The sequence below is a fragment of the Onychomys torridus genome, chromosome 3 (genome assembly GCF_903995425.1).
Source record: "Onychomys torridus chromosome 3, mOncTor1.1, whole genome shotgun sequence".
NCBI classification, from domain to species: Eukaryota; Metazoa; Chordata; class Mammalia; order Rodentia; family Cricetidae; genus Onychomys; species Onychomys torridus.
In genome coordinates, this window is record NC_050445.1 from 31,861,946 (window position 1) to 31,879,526 (window position 17,581).

The window sequence follows — 17,581 nt, forward strand, 5'->3', positions numbered from 1 at the left end:
ATCACAGCAGTTTTATAGTTCCTGGACCTTTCTATCCCCTCTCTCCCTCTATGTATGTGTATGTGTGTGTGAGGTATGTGAATGCATGTATGTAGGCATGTTCATACATGGGAATGCATGTGTGTGTGTGCATGTACATGCCCTAACTTTGGCTTTGGATGACTTCCTGCATTACTCCTAACTATATTTCCTGAGGCAAGGTTTCTGGCTGAATCCAGAAGGCCCCAATTTGGGTAGTCTAGCTAGCCAGCTTTCCCTGTGGCTCCTGCTTCTGCCTACCAAGGGCTTGAGTTACAGGAAGTCCTCCCCCCACATTCCTGTATTTTGTATCAGATCTGGGGAGTCAAACTCCAGCCTCACACTTGGCCAGTAAGTGCTCTATCCTCTGAACCGTCTCCCCAGCCCATCTATTCTTTAACATCCGGAATCAACCTCATTAAGCTTCTGGTCTAATCTTGCTTACATCATCAGTGCCCTTGGAGGAAAACTCCTTCCTGTAGCCTTGATCTTGTTTGAACCTCTCCTCTGTGTGTGCACGTGACTCTCTCTTCTCTAACCCCTTTCTCAACTTGTATCTAACTTTTCCTCTTTCAGTTGTATCTTAGGTCGGCTCCTCCTGGGGCAAACAGATAAGGACTGATGGAGGGCAGTTCCTTCAGAAGGAAATCCCATGAAACACCCTCAGTTCACATCTCAGCCCGGGCTCCCTGGTAAGCAGATAAAGATGGAGTGTAAGCAGTGTCTGTGCAAGGCAAGGAGGGAGGGACCCAGGGAAAGGAAGGCTATCGTCCTGGGCTCTATTTCCATTAAGGAACCTTAGGGAGAGCATTGAATATCTATTTCCAAGTCATTCCGTAGAGAGATAATAAGCTAGGCTATTTGTCCACTGTTAGGGAGGAAGAGCCTCTTAGGTTTAGTGAGTGTGTATGTATATTGCCACCAATTTGACGATGGGAAATACGTTTATTTTTATGTATATGAATGCAGAGAAGAAGTAACTCCTTAAACAGCCAAAGATAAAGACTTACACTGTAGAGAGCTGCGTGTAGCCGCACCCTAAAGATGGCGCTGGCTTCCACCCTCTGCCTTCCCGATGGCAAACACTCTTTATGGTAAACAGCTCCTTATTTGGCTATGGCTGGATTCGTGTGCTGCTGGCATATGCGTGAACCTGTGGACAGTGCCCACGTGGCTGCCTGGGGTTGGTAGCCCAGCCCTACTTAGGTGCTGGGAGAGGCTTGCCCCAGGAGAGAGACAATGCAACTAACAAAGGGTCTGAATAAACTGTATTAAGAGGAGTCCCATTGTTGCGTCATCCTTGCTGGTCGAGGCGGGCGCGACATTACACAAATGTAGCTTAACAGACAGGAGCTGGACATGGTGTCACATGCCTGTTAGTCTGGTACTTGGGAGCAGAGAGGCCACAGGAGACAAATAAGACACAGGAGTAAAATGACTTCTGGGAGAACAGATGATTTTTAGGGGATCAAAGTGGAGATACAAAAGTTTGTGATATTGTGTGTGCAGGTATGAGAATGTCGTCTCCTCATTTTCCTTTTTAAAAATTGTATTTGCATTTCATGTATATGGGTGTTTTGCCTGCACACCACATGCATGCCTGCTGTCCTCAGAGGCCAGAAGAGGTTGTGAGCTGCCAAGTGGGAGCTGGGAATCAAACCAGGTCCCTGTGCTCTTAATTTGTTAAGCTATCTTTCCAGCTCTTCTATTGTGTTTTTAAGACAGTCTCACACTACAGCCCAGGATGGCCTTGAACTAAGCATTCCTCTTGCCTCAGCCTTCCAAGTGCTAGGATTACAGTTGTGAGCCACCAAGGTCCTTTTGTTCTTCATTTCCATAAACAACCCCAGAGAGGGGGTTTCATGCAGTATCCCTTTTAGAAGCTTGTTAATTTTGCATCTGTTAATTTTGCATGTCTTTACAATAATCTCTCAGATCAATTCTCTGGGTGAGAGCTTTGTAGCCATGAGCTCCCTGGGTATTCCAGCCTTTCTCCATCGCTGCTGGCAAGCTCACTCCTTCTGCTGAAGATCTTAGATCGGGAGTGCAAGTACAGATGCCAGTACCAGAGAGACTGGCTACTGCTGATTTCCGGCTTTTGTCTTCCTCTACCCTTTTCTTTAATACTGATCATCTCAGATGATCCACGCTTCTCTCAGTAGACACTTTTAGGAGCTGAGGATAGAGATCAGCAGCACAAAGAAGATCACTGCTTTCATGAACTTGAACAAACAGAAACGAGAGAAAAAAATGTCAGCGGCATCGCTCCATGCAGAGACAAGGGACCTACTTTATACTAGCTGTCACAATGAGTGATAACCTGGAACTGCTTGACACAGAGTCACCCAGGCAGAGGGATGCTGTCACTCTCCACCTGAAACCGTTCAGTGGCTTCTTTGCATTTACATGAAATCAATTCCTTCAGGCTCAGAGTCACCTGGTGAGGTGAGTCCCTCATCTGCCTTTTTCATCCTTATATTCTGTTACCTCTTTAGCAGACAATCAATAGACGTCCACCAGATGAAGGCTGCATTGAGCAAAATGGATAGATATTTAACACATGTGCAGACGTGTCTGGATGAGTGCTACCCACAGAAATATAGAGTGAGTCAAATGTGGAATTTTCTCCTGGGTAGATCAGGAAAGTAAATGAAGAGGGCTGAGGAGAGACGGCTCAGCTGTTAAAGAACACTCGCTGCTGTTCCAGAGGACAGTGTTTGGTTCCCAGCATTCACATCAGGTGGCTCACAACTCTAACTCCAGGGCATCTGTACTCTCTCCTGGCTTCCATGGGGCACATGTGGTACACACACATTTTAAAAATCTTTAAAAAGGGAAAGAAAATTAAAAAGAAGTGTCCCAACATTTTGTTACTCAAATATGTCACAAAGAGTATTCACTTTAAAATAAGATTCATTAATTTTATTATTTTATTGTATTAGTATTTTGCCTGTATATGCACCATGTGTGTGCCTGGTGCCATTGGAGGTCAGAGGAGGGTATTGGGTCCCCTGGGACTGGAGTTACAGATGTCCTGACCATGTGGGTGCTGGGGATCAGACCCCTGTCCTCTTTAAGAGCCACAAACACTCTTAACTGCTGAGCCAACTCTCCAGCCCAACTTTGAATCATATAAAATTGAGATTTTTATTTATTTATTTTGATATAGGGTCTCATGTAGAACAGGGTGACCTCAAACTAGATATGCTGTGGGGGATGACCTGGAACTCCTGCTCTAACAGCCTGCCAGTAGGGTCACAGGCAAGCCCATACATGCTGCTGGGGAATGGAACCCAGGACTTCTTAATGTTAAGCTAGCTATCTTTAGAGCTCTATCCCTAGCCCCCAAACTGAGATGTTTTTCCTCCCATTCTAAATCTAGTGTGTGTTTCACTTCTCAGTTCAGACTGACCACATTTCAAAAGTGATCAGCAGCCACAGGTGGCTAGTGGCCACCTCTTCAGAGAGGTAGGTCCTCCACCAACACCAGGCATCGCCTTCCCACCTTACCAGCTTTCAAAAAATCTTTAAATCTTATCTATTGTGCATAGTGTGTGTCAGCATCTATGAATAACGTGTGTGTGTGTGTGTGTGTGTGTGTGTGTGTGTGTGTGTGTGTTAGTGCAAAGCCACGCGTGTGGAGGCCAGAGAACAATTTTCCGGACTTGATTCTCTCTTTCCACCCTTGGTTCTAGGGACCAAACTCAGGTAGGGGGCTTTCACACACACACACCCCACACCCCCCCACACCCCCGAGTCATCACAGCTTGTTCCTGACTAGGTTTTTTTGAGACAGGGTGTCATGTAGCGCGGCCTAGTTTCCAACTCCCTTTGTAGCCCACGCTGGTCTGGACCTGGTTCCTCCAACCTCCACCTCCCAGGCGCTGGCACTACAGGCGTGTGTCATCGGTCTGAGTGCACCGCTTCACAGTCCTTTGCAGCCCTCGCGGGGATCTGCCAGGAACCCAGGAGCCTGGAAGGCTGGCTGCCCCAGCTCAGGCCCGGCCTTGTGAGGCCCGGCCCCCCGGACAGCTCCCAAGTTCCAGTGGCAGTCGTGGCAGGGAGGAGCCTGCAGGCCCCGGGCTGGCGGGGACGCGCGGCGCGGGCTCCGCGGGCCATGGCGGACCTCACGGTATGCTGCGCGTTCCTCACCAAGGTGCTGTGCGCTCACGGCGGCCGCATGTTCCTGCAGGACCTGCGCGGCCACGTGGAGCTGTCGGAGGCGAAGCTGCGGGCCGTGCTGCGGCGCGCGGGCCCCGAGCGCTTCCTGCTGCAGGAGGTGGAGCTGCGCGACGGCCCGTGGGACCCAGAGGCCGAGGTGGCGGCGGGCGCGGGCGCGGGTGGCGGCGCCACGGCCTGCAGGGTGGTGGCCGTGTCCTCCGCGCGCCTCTGCGCCCGCTATCAACGCGGGGAGTGCCAGGCCTGCGACCAGCTGCACTTGTGTCGCCGTCACATGCTGGGCAAGTGCCCCCACCGCGACTGCTGGTGAGGGGTGGGGTCCTCGGTCCCCAGTGGGGCGGTGGGGGTGGGGGGATGCAGGCCGGACGCGCCCTCCGGAGGCTGCTCCGCTAGCCGCGGGCGGGATGGGACAAAGGCCTTCTGCGCAGGCCACTCCTGTGCTCCTCGTCCCTGAGGTGTGACATGGAAGGTCCTCTCCACTTAAGTTTTTTAATCACCCCCACCACCCCCAAATTGCTGTCCCTGCCCCAGCATGCTAGGATGCGCCACAAGACCAGCCAGGTTAAGTTCGTTGTTGCGGATTTTTTGAGTTCCCTTCTGTCAAGTGCCACACTGAGGGAACGCCCGAAGGCCCCATATGCCCTGGGACCTTCTGTTCCCTACACTCCTTTCTTAGGTAATCACAGCCCATTAAGGGTTAAAACGTTGGGGTTGGAGATTTAGCTCAGTAGAGCGCTTGCCTTAGCGAGCACAAGGCCCTGGGTTCGGTCCTCAGCTGGGGGTGCGGCCGGGGGGGGGGGGGGGGGAGGATTAAAACGCTGGTCTAGTCCAATTGCAGGAAACTGGTGGCCAGATGGGTGAGGGCCTGGGGAATTCACTTGTAAGTTGGAAATGCCCTAAGGCAAAGAATTAGACCTGCCAGCCTCTTCCCTCTTCCTGGTCTGCTCTTCTGCTTCTAGGTCTACCTGCGCCCTGTCCCATGATATCCACACGCCTGTCAACATCCAAGTCATGAAAAACCGCGGGCTTTTTGGCCTCAATGAAGCCCAGCTTCGAATCCTGCTTTTGCAGAATGATCCCTGCCTTTTCCCAGAGGTGAGTCCCTGATGTTTGTTTTGTTTGTTGAGATGGGATCTTACGTAGCCTGGCTGGCGGTGCAGTTTGTATTAGCCGAGGCTGTTCTTCTGCCAATCCACCTCTCAAGTGTTGAGTTTGAAATCCGCTGCCTCCATCACCACTTTAGGTGTTAATTTTAACTGCTTGGAAGCACTATGATTTGGTTCCGGATAATTTGAAAGTACCCTCTTTAAATTGCTGGAGTGATAAAAAAGCACATTTGTGGGGCTGGAGACGGCTCAGTGGTTAATAGCATTGGCTGTTCTTCCAGAGGACCCAAGTTCAGTTCCCAGCACCTACAAGGCAGCTCACAGCTGTCTGTAGTGTAGATCCTTTTTCAGGGGATCCAACACCCCTAACACATAGACATACATGCAGACAAAACACCAATGCACATTAAAAAAAATAGCACACTTGTTTCTTTTTATGTGAAGAATTTGTTAACCAAATAATAATCTCAAATCAAAATTTATGAGACTATCAATAATTTTTTTAAAAATCTGGCATGATCTTTTATCATGGGCATTATTGTCAGAGGCAGGAGGGACATAGCTCCAGGGTGTCCCTTTCTACAACCTGAGGCAGTCCCTTATCTTTGAGGGACCTTAGCTCAGATAAAATCGGATCCCCGGCTTCAAGGCAGAAAAGAATTTTAGGGAGAGCTCATATGAAGTAGGGTTATTGAGGGAGACCTGCTAGCCTCTTTTTCTCCCAGGGAATCTTGAGGGAGAAGAGGGAGAGAGGCAGCTAGAAACACAGGATAGCTGGGGAGGGCCTGGGTCAAAACCCACCAGCCCCTTCTGTCTCTACTAAAGGGCTTTTAAAGGAATGCCAAGGAGTGGAACAAAAGACCTCCCCCAGCACAGCCAAGTGCAGACCATGCCAAACACCTGGTGATCATGCACGTGGTCAAGCCATCCCCTAATGCAGCCCTGCTGGGTAAAGCAAGCTCAGATCTCACTAGGAAACCTCTGTGGGCTCCCACAGTTTGTTTGTTTGTTTATTTATTTATTTATTTATATTTTTTTAAAGGCCTATTTTTTTTTTTTTTAATTATGTATGCAGTGTTCTGTCTGCATGTATCCCTGCAGGCCAGTAGAAGGCACCAGATCTCATTACAGATGGCTGTGAGCCACCATGTGGTTGCTGGGAATTGAACTCAGGACCTCTGGAAAAGCAGCCAGTGCTGTTAATCTCTGAGCCATCTCTCCAGCCCAGCCCGCAGTTTATTAATAGACTTTAAAATTTAGATGTATTCGCCAGCAGGTGATGGTGGTGCACGCCTTTAATCCTAGTGCTCGGGAGGCAGAAACAGGTGGATCTCTGGGTTTGAGGCCAGCCTGGTCTACAAAGTGAGTTCCAGGACAGGCACCACTATACAGAAAAACCCTGTCTTGAATCCCTCCACCCCTCTCACCCCTGCAAAAACAAGAAGGATAAAAAGTGGATGAGTGTGGGGGTGCAAACCTGTAACTCTCCAGAAGCTAAAGCAGGATTGAGTTAGGGCCAGCTTAGGCTACATACCAAGATAAAACAAAGATAGACTGTGGTAAGGACATTGAGAACTCTCATACATTGTTGGTAGGAATATAAATTAGTATTAAACATTGTACAACATAGAATGGAGGTTCCTCAAAAAACAAAAATAAGCTAGGCTTGGTGACTTATTCCTATAATCCTGGCACTCAGCTAAGGTAAAAAGGATAACCACAGACCTTGTCTCTGAACAAAACAGATAAAAACACAAGGGCTGCAGAGGGTCTGATGCCTTTGGCCTCCGTGAGCACCTGTACTCACAGGCATATACCCCTACATAGACTCACACATTTATACATAGTTCTTTTCCTTTTCTTTTCTTTTTTAAAGACAGGTGTGGTGGGATACCCTGTAATCATAATGCTGGGGAGGAGGGAACAGGAGAACCCAGGGGCCTGCTGACCAGCCATCCTATCTGAATCAGCTCCAAGTTCCATGAGAGACCCTGTCTCAAAAAATAAAGTGGAGGGCAATTAAAGATACCCTTGGGCCTCCATGCATGTGCACACACATGTTCTCTTCCCCCCAAAGATGCCATTAAACTTCTAATTTAGTTGAAGAAGTTACAGTTTGTTAGCTTAAAGACAACAGAGAGAACTGTCTCAAGCGTTGCCTCCTTTCTGCCTCAGGTCTGTTTGCTGTACAACAAAGGCGGTGATGTCCTTTATGGCTACTGCAACCTCAGGGACAAATGCAACAAGTTTCATGTGTGCAAATCCTTTGTCCGGGGTGAATGCACACTTCAGACCTGCAAGCGGTCCCACAAGCTCATTCACGCTACCACCCTGAAGTTGTTAGAGGACCAAGAACTGAGTGTCTCAAGTGTCGTGAACTTCCAGATAATCACCGTCTACAAACATACGAAGCTGCACAAGATGCTTGAAGATAAAGGTAGGCAGGGGACCATTCGTGAGGAGGTGTGCTAAGGTTTGTACTGTGTGTGTATGCACATGTGGGGTGGAGGTGCCACAGGAGGCCAGAAGAGGGCAGCAGATCCCTTGGAGGTCTGTGAACCGCTTAATGGAGGTGCTGCACTCAGGTCCTTGATTTCAACAGCAAGTGCTTTTAGCCACTGAGCCATCTCTGTAGCCCCAGTTAATGTTTTATGGTATGGAAATATAATTCTAACCAAAGAAGGGGAGGTTTTTGCCAAGGTAGAAAACATGCCCAAGTATTGGAACATGGTAGCTTCTGGGCAAACTGGGAGTCAAGAATTTGGTAGAATCACCTTAATAATTCAGCTGGGAATGTGGGACGGAGACGGCAGGTGAAGGCTAATGTACATGTGGTTTTCTTTTGTCAACTTTAACTACAGTTTTCCTGTTTTCATTTTTAAGTAATTTTGACCGCATTACAGGCCACAGAGTAGAAATAGAATAGCGTGTCTCAGGATGGCTGGAGAGATGGCTGGGCTGTTTAGAGCATTTGTTGTGCTTGCAGAGGACCCAGGTTCGGTCCTCACGACCATCCTAACTCTAGTTCTGTGGAATCTGACGCCCTCTTCTGACCTCAGCAGACACTGCATGCATGTACATGTACACTTACACACATGCAGGCAAAACACTCGTACACGTAAAATAGAAGCAAATATTTTCTTTTTTTGAAGTTTGTCTTAGCCACTTTTCCTATTGCTGTGAAGAGACACCGTAACCAAGGTGACTCATAAAGAAAAACATTTAATTGGGGTCTTGCTTATAGTTACAGAGGCTTAGTCCATTATCATCATTGCAGGGAGCCTCTTGGCAGATGCAGCAGGCATGGTTCTGGAGAAGTAGTTGATAGCTACTCACAGGCAGACACACACACACACACACACACACACACACACACACACACACACACACAGATTGAGAGAGAGAGAGAGAGAGAGAGAGGAGACTGGGCCCCCCAGCATGGGCTTTTGTTACCTCAAAGCCCAGCCCCAGTGACACATTTCCTCCAACAAGGCCACACCTCCTAATCCTTCTAATCTTATCAAAGAGTTCCCTGCCTGGTGTGTAAGCAGTCAAATATAGGGTTGTAGGGGGTCATTCATATTCAAATCAGCACAAAGCTGCAGGGGATCCACTCTACTAGTTACTGAGCAAGGGCTGATCTGGAGGTGGACCAAATGGAATTCGCTTACTATCTTTTTTCACTACATTTAAGATCAGAAATATCTGCCGCTTAGTCTTTCTAACTGCTTATTGTTATTTATTTGTTTGTTTTGATCCAGTCCCCCATGTTGCTCCCAACAGAAAGCTAAAACAGAAAGCTCATCATCTCTCTTCTTCCTTTCAGACAGCGCGCCCTCTGCCGGGCACTCACAAGGCCTTGAGAAGCAAGGGGCCCCTGGGGCTGGGGCTGCAGAAGCCAGGCCTCTGGCCCCTGCCCCTGCCCAATCACCCAGGAAGTCCCAGTGAACCTTAAAGAGCATAGAGGAAGTGAGAAGCAGCTTGTCCATCCCGAAGGATCAGAAGCAAGAGCAGCTGAGCTGGAGTTTGTAACCATTCTCTTTCCTAACTTACAAGCATTGGCAACTTTAATACCCATCTCATCCCTAAATGCATCTGAGAACCCAGGGTGGAAACGAAAATATACTTGCAGGTGAGGTTGGACCTGGAGCAGGCAAAGAGAGGGTAAAATTCTGAGCACAGAGGGAATCAGTCCAGGGCAAATCCTGAAGCTGTAGCCTCTGTCTGCGTCTCCTGAGTGCCTTTCCAGCCATGGGATGGAGGGCAGCTTTCTGCTGCCTCTGTGTGTTAGTTATTTGGTGGCGCTCTTACCCTGCGAGGAAATGTCACGAAACACAACTGATCCACTAACAAGAATTTTATGAGGATAGGAAAGAAAGGGACAGATGTGAACAGGCCTGTGAAAAACACACGTGGTCAAGAGAGAAAGAAATTGAGACCGAAGTACATGGCGCCAGCTTATAAAGGCTGAGCTGCACTTGAGTACATGGACTTAGGTGGCTACTCCACGCATGTGCGTAGATCACATGGTTGCGCTACACGCGCTTTACATAACCACGTAAAGCCTGGGGGGGGGGGGTCCTGGTCACATGAGAGGCTTTGACCCGGAAATGGCTGTTTTGAACCAGAAATAGCTAGGCGCAAGTGTCTAGGTCCGCGAAGCATGCCCAACTGGGGCATGTTGTGAATTCATATCACTGTGTCCAGCTCGTGTTTTCTAGACTCCATTCATACAGCTTCCATTGTAGACATCACAGAGTTTTGACACACGGCATATTACTTGGGTGTATACATAATCCCTTTTTACACAGAATTGTTTATATAGCTTAATTACCTCCCTTATTCTGGAATATTTCAATACTCATAACAACGTTTGAATATCTCATTTGTATCAGATGTATTTGTGTCTCATTTTGTATTGAGTTTAAAAGCCATTTCATACTTTTATTTGGCTTGTAGGTGCTAAACAATGCTATCTTTTGATGCACGTTTCTTTAAATATCTGTGTAAATGAGCGGCCTCCTTGCCCCTGCATTCTGTGTGTCTTGATTTTGTGAATTTCCTGTGTTGCATTTTGTTGCTGGGGCCCTCTGTGCTGTTATCCATGCTGTGTTCATGATACTCAGCCATCTGGGTCATTCTCAATTGGCATCACAGTTAATAATCTTTGGGCTCTCACCAGGGTTCTCTACCTCACCCCTCATCTCTAACTGAGCCTACCAGTGCTCTGTGGCTGTATCTTGAAGGATGTGTATGTAGTTCAATCCTTCCTCCAGTTGTGTCCTGCCCCTTCTGAGGATGGGGACAGGTCCTCAGGAATATATATATACACGTGTGTGTGTGTGTGTGTGTGTGTGTGTGTGTGTGTGTGTGTGTGTGTGTGTGTGTGTGTGTGTGTGTGTGTGTGTGTGTGTGTGTGTGTGTGTGCAAAGCTTGACCAGCAAGCTACATCTAAGTCCTGGGACTAAACTTTAAAAAGAAAGGCCAGTCAGTCACTGTAGTGTACGGTTTTAATCCCAGCACTACAGAGGTAGAGGCAGGCAAGTCTCTGTGAGTTCAAGGCTACCCTGATTTACATTGTGAGTTCCAGGCTAGCCAGAGCTACATAATGAGACTCTGTCTCAAAAAGATATTGTGTTTATTATTATTACTATTTATCCTTTGTCTTTCTCCTGTATATATTTATTGTAAGCCATCTTAAATCCTTAATGGAATGGAATAGCTCAGTGCATACCCTTTACATCAATAGACTTTTACGTTTTCTCACATATATCACGATTATGCTCTTCTGTATGATGTTTATTGATTTGTAGTCATTGTTGCAACATTTTATTCAAGTCTATAATGTTCCATTTTAATTTTAGTTCTCTTGGAGTTTAGTCTACAAAATTCTCTTTTTGTATTTATGTGTGATACTGGGATGGGCTCATGCGTGCTAGACACCTGCTCTACCACTGAGCTGTATCCTCAGCACTAAACTCATCTTGTGTAATTGTTACTGGACCAAGTCTGGCTGCTTACTTAGCCCATGACAGTTAAGAGACGTGGTACTGAGGCAAAGGGCTGATTTTATTTTAAAATAAACTTCTTAGAGAGGAGGATGGGGGCTGTTACAGAGCCTGCCTTGCTGGGGAGCTGATTTGGGGTCAGTTTATACAAGTGGGTGATGGCTGACTTGGGCGATCCCTCAAGTGGGTGGGCCAGGTAATGCACACTCACTACAGTGTCTTGAGGTGGATTTCACTTACAGTCTCAGCAGCAGGTCAGTATTTCCTTGGTCTTTACATTTCAAATTAGTTCCACAGCACATAGCTTGAGGCAGAGGTAGGCAGATCTCTGAGTCCCAGGCCAGCCTGGTCTACAGAGTGAGTTCCAGGACAGCCAGGGCTATTACATGGAAAAACCCTGTGGGGGGTGGGGGAGAGTTAAAGGCCATCTTTCATAACACAGTGAGTTAGAGGCCTGCCTGGCTGCTAGAAACCCTGTCTCAAAACCAAAACCCAAACCAAATGGATGCCAGAATTTCAACCAACTTGAAAATTTTGGCTTTTTTTTTTTTTTTTTTTTTGGCAGGGTCTTATGTCTCCTAGGCTGGTCTTGAATTCACTGTGTAGTTTACATTTTGGATCCTCCTGCCTCCACCTCCCAAGTGCTGACATCACTGATGTTTACTACCAAGTCCCACTAAGTGGTTGTGGGGACTGAAGACAGGACTTGATCATGCTAAGTAAGCACTCTGCCAACCGAGGCACATCCTCAGGCCCAGCCCTGGGCTCGATCTTTAAATGATGTTGCCTCGGCTGTAAATACCACCCCTACTTCCCTCTGCCTGCCTCAAAGGCTGGCAAAATTATAATCGTCAAGATACTCAGTAGCCCTTGCTGACCCCAGAGAGGTGGTTCCTGCCCCTCCAGCATAGTGCTCTCTCACATTCCAATGCTTTGGCTTTGAGCTCAAACATTATTTGTTCCTCATGGTAATTCTGACATGTAGAACTTAGGACATTCCTTGTCAAATACTGAATTAGTTGTCAATATATGCTCTTCATTGGTTTTGTTGTTATTTGTTTTGTTTACTTTTACTTTTTTCCTCTCATAATCAGGCTCTCACTGTAGCCCTGACTGGCCTGGAACTCATGTGGACTGGGTAGGCCCTGAACCCACATAGATCCGCTGGGACTAACGGGGTGTACCCCCACACGCAGCACCCCCACACGCAGCTCAGGTCCTTTACTTAAACAAGCAACATTTTTTGTTGTCCTAATGAGGGTGCTATGTAAGGCAAACAGTTGAATCACTGAGTCTGAAGTCAGTTTGTGTTTATGAAGTGGAGTTTCTCATCCAGGATTCTGTCTCCACCACTGATGTGTTCTGATTTCCCTCACTATTTTTTTTAAAAATATAAATCTGTTATGCTAAATCTTGATTATTTTGTGTTTGTGTTGCTACTCATCATGGGGGAATCTCTCTGAAATACGCTTTTATGTTACTTGCCTTTGGGTAAATTGTCAGTTGTAATAGTCATACATGGCCTGTTTGTTTTTCTGAATATAAAATCATGGCTACAAAATGATTTGTTATGTAGCTCTATCACTTTATATTAAATACAAATAGAAAATATTTTTTATATTTCTTCATTAAATATAGTTGTTAGTTTTTAAATTCTTTATTAGGATAAGAGAGATACTCTATTCTTATTTGTTGGAAGCTCAAAGCTTGATAAAATGAATTAATCTCTTAAGGTAATAATATTTTAATCACTTGCATGATTGCATTAAAGGTTTTTGTAATATTAAAACATCCTTAAATTCTTGTGATAAGCTTTGCCTAGTTAGGGCATATATTCTTCTAATGTCATTTTTTTCTATTTGCTATGCGTCAATTCATTCATAAATAAAACTCATTTATATTTTATGACATATAGTGATTTTCTTTTTAATATTATTGGTATATGGTCAAAGTATACATTTTATTTTAAGTAACATTACAGCTTCTGTAAATTGCTTCATGATTTATTTACTTGACTTTTTCACTTAGGGACTCACTCTGTAGCCCTGGAATTCCTGACCCTCCTGCCTCAAACCCTCAGGTGCTGAGATTATAGGTGAAGGCGTCACTCCTAGCTTCATTTTTATTTTAAAATTTATTTATGTTTAGCTGGGCGCACGCCTTTAATCCCAGCACTTGGAAGACAAAGGCAGACCGATCTCTGTGAATCTGAGGCCAGCCTGGTCTACAGAGTGAGCTCCAGGACAGCTAGGGCTGTTACACAGAGAAACTCTGTCTCAAAAAACCAAGAAAAAAATATTTTTATTGTATGTGTATGAATATTTTCATGGGTTTATGTGCACCACATGCATGCAGGTAACTACAGAGGTCAGAAGATGGCACTGGATCCCTTGGAACTGGAGTTACAGATGATTGTGAGCTACTGTGAATTCTGTACAAGAGTAGCAAATGCTCCTAACCACTGAGCCATCTCTGCGGTGTTCAAAGTTGTGGTCTTTGGAAGTGGATTAGAACCCGAGCACTCTGGCCTCATGGATGGATTCATATATTTACGGATTCGAAGCATAATGGGCCATTGGGAGATGGTGGGAACTGAGAATTAGGCCACAGTTGGAGGGCGTGCCCTTGAAGGGAGTATTATGTCCCTTCTTGCTTCCTCTCATTCTTCCTCTCTGTTTCTTGGCTGCCACCAGTGGAGCAGCTTTGTGCCACCAAATGCTCCCACCCTGGCGTCCTGTCTCACCGCAGGTCCAGAACAGCAGAGCCAAGTGACCGTGGACTGAAACTGTTGGCTGTGAGCTAAAGGAAAGTTTCCTTCCTTCCAGCTGACATCCTTGTCTAGTTGTCACAGGGTGGAAAGCTAACTGGTGCAATGCAGATGTGTTAAGAAAGTCATAAGCAGCCATAATACCACTGTGTGAAGAGAGTCACACGGGCTGGTGAGATGGCTCAGTGGGCAAGGCCACTTACCACCAAGCCTTGGTGATTCCCAGAACCCACATGATGAAAGGAGAGGATTGGCTTCCACAAGGTGCCTTCTGACCTCCATATATACAAACAATAGGCAGTACATGAGAGAGAGAGGTAATCATTGCTGATTGACTGTTAAGTATTTTTAGCTTTTCTCATACATCTAATCCTAGCTACTGAGGCTGTATTTGTTTATTTTGGGTGATATAAGCATTTTCCTGTATTAAAGGTATTTGCAGTTTTATTAGATGGTTATATTGCACCCACGTGTATCATGTAATCATAGTTCTATTGTTGGATGTTTATTGTTTGCATCATTTTAGTCTTTAAGTGAGTGCCTATACTTATTATTTTCTTAGAACACATTTCTAGGTGTAAACAGATGATGCCCAAAGACAGTGGATATTATAAAGACTCACTGAGAATCCAGAGTAGCTACAGCAGTTTCTGCTCATCAGTGGCAGGAAAGTGCCCGTCTCAGGTCTCTCTGAAGGGTGCTATTGGCATGTTCTCATGAAAGACATGGTATATTTTCTTTCCTACATAGTTGTTTGGGGTGATATATGTTACATATAGTACAATACAATACTGTTTTTTATTACATCTATTTTTCTTCTACAGTAGTTATGCTTTCCTTCTGTAAAAGTCAATGAAGTGTTTAAATGTTTAAAAAGTTACACAACTGAGCATGGCAGCCACGACTTTGATCCCAGCACTTGGGAGACAGAGGCAGGAGGATCTCCATGAGTTCGAGACCAGCTTGGTCTACAGAGTCAGTTCCAGGACAGCCAGGGCTACATAGTGAGACCCTGTGTCAAAGTTACAGCTCAGATTCTGGGTGGGGACTGAGAACTAATGTCTTAGTGTGAGTGAGAACTGAACAAAAATGAATGAAGGACAGGAGCGCTCTCCAGTGTGTCTCTGTCCAGCTGGTGCTTGCAAAGGAACGTGTGTGTGTGTGTGTGTGTGTGTGTGTGTGTGTGTGTGTGTGTGTGTATATATTGCAAATATATATTGTATATACACATACACACATACATACGCACATATATTTTATTGGTTTGAGATGAAGTCTCAAGTAGCCCAGGTTGGCCTCAAACTCACTATGTAGCCAAGGATGACCTTGAACTTCTGATCCTCTTTCTTCCACCTCGAAGTGCTAAAATTACAAGGATATGCTGGGATTATGAGCTTGCATCAACATGCGAAGGTGTGGAGTGCTGGGGATCAAACCAGAGTTTCGTGTGTGCTCTGCAAGCACTCTACCCACTGAGCTGCCATCCCAGCTGCAGTCTGGGCAAATATTGAAGAAACTTATATTAATGTTTAATTAAGTACTCACCTAAGGTTATATTTTATTTATTCCATTTTTATTGAGACAGGGTCTTGCGATATTGCCCAGGCTGTTTTTGAACTCTTATAGTCAAATGGGCCGTATGTATCAGTTCACTACAGGTGTGTGCCCTGGTACCAGTAGCCAAGGTATATTTAAAGCCATTTATTATTTGGTAATAGTAAATCATGCGCTTTCTCCTTCTTGATTCACTTTTGCATGGCAAGTTCTGTGTGACTGGATCATGCATTCTGCTTATAAAGATAGTGTTTGCTGGGCACCTGTAATTTCAGCACTTGGGAGGTAGAATTGGGAATGTCAGGAGTTGATTGATACTCAACAATTGACAACCACAGACTTGAGGCCAGCCTGAGCTACCTGAAAGCCCTGTCTCAAAGAATGGGAAGAAAATAATAGAGGTAATTAATATTTGATTTCCATCTTGCCTGACATGTACTCACTCTCCAGTACGTATCTACAAGATGAATTTCTGGCTTATTGAGAGGGACCAGCCAGGTGTGGTACACATGGCAAGATCTCCATAGGAGGGAAGAAAGTGTCTGTCAACTTGGGTTGGCTCTGCTGCTCTCACAGTAGAGCTGTCTCAAATAAAAATCTTCCTTTGGCTCACAGTCTTTTGCACATCTAGATGAACAAGCCAAGAAAGCCTGGCAGATGCTGTCTTAAAGCGGTTGGCCCTGTCTTTCTCTGTTGGATAATCCCATGTGTTCATGCTGCCCTCACCAACCTCTGTAGGACACCTGAATCTTGCCCTCTGGAACCATGGCTAGTTCTCTGTCTTTCTGTGTCTCCTAAACCCAGGGCCTTGCAGAGCAACATGACTGAGCAATAATAATATCCCTACCCCCAATGTTTTCTTTCTCAATCCTAGGGATTAAACTCACGGCCTTGTACATGCAACACAAGCACTCTACCACTAAGCTGTCCTTAGACCCCTGGCTCGGCTTCCATTTTTTTTTTTTTTACAGATTTATTTATTTATTATGTATACAGTATTCTGCCTGCATGTCTACAGGCCAGAAGAGGGCACCAGATCTCATTACAGATGGTTGTGAGCCACCATGTGGTTGCTGGCAATTGAACTCAGGACCTCTGGAAGAGCAGCTAGTGCTCTTAACCTCTGAGCCATCTCTCCAGCCTCAGCTTCCTTTTTAAAGTTCTTTGCTAGCATATCTTAACGGCACAATACTGAGTTCCATTGTGACTTTTTCAGACATGTCTATAATGCATTTAGATCATATTCACCCCGACTACCCTCTTTTACGTGCCTCGACTCCCAATGTTCCCCCTCCCCTTCAAGTTCGCCACCTCCCTTTCATGTCTGTTTTTGGGGGGTGTTTGAGCCAGTGAATTTAATTAGGGTTGCTTATAGGTGCATAAGTGAGGGGTAACTTACAGTTGTGTGGACAGTTCACTAATGACTACACCACTGAAGAAAATGTCTCCTTGCCCCCAACACCTACCGCCTTTAGACCTCGGCAAGGGAGGGGCGTAGAGCCTCCTGAGCACCTCCCCCCAGCCGCCATTGGCTGCCTGGTGACCTAGTATAGTAAGGACTCTTTGCTGGTTTTGACCTGTGGGTTTGGTTTTTGTTTTGTTTTGTTTTGTTTACATTTATGGGCATTGATGTTTTGCCTGCATGTATGTCTGTGTGAGGTTGTCGGATCCCCTGGAAATGAAGTTAGACAGTTGTGAGCTGCCATGTGGGTGCTGGTGATTGAATCTGGGTCTGCTGGAAGAGCAGCCAGTGCTCTTAACTGCTGAGCCATCTCTCCAACCCCTTGACCTGTGGGTTTTTTTGTTTTTTTGTTTTTTTTTTTTTAGATTTATTTATTTATTTATTATATATACAGTGTTCTCCCTGCCAGAAGAGGGCACCAGATCTCATTTTAGATGGTTGTGAGCCACCATGTGGTTGCTGGGAATTGAACTCAGGACCTTTGGAA

The 17,581-nt window shown here is 45.9% G+C and overlaps 1 protein-coding gene across 1 annotated transcript; it reads left to right on the plus strand.

Moving 5' to 3' along the window:
• The first annotated feature begins 3,866 nt into the window (after positions 1-3,866).
• Positions 3,867-9,720, plus strand: Zc3hav1l (zinc finger CCCH-type containing, antiviral 1 like). Its single transcript, XM_036181527.1, has 4 exons — positions 3,867-4,503; positions 5,157-5,292; positions 7,479-7,740; positions 9,130-9,720. Exons 1-4 carry the CDS (start codon positions 4,136-4,138, stop codon positions 9,249-9,251), a joined length of 888 nt encoding a protein of 295 aa, XP_036037420.1. The 5' UTR covers positions 3,867-4,135; the 3' UTR covers positions 9,252-9,720.
• The last annotated feature ends 7,861 nt before the right edge of the window (positions 9,721-17,581 follow it).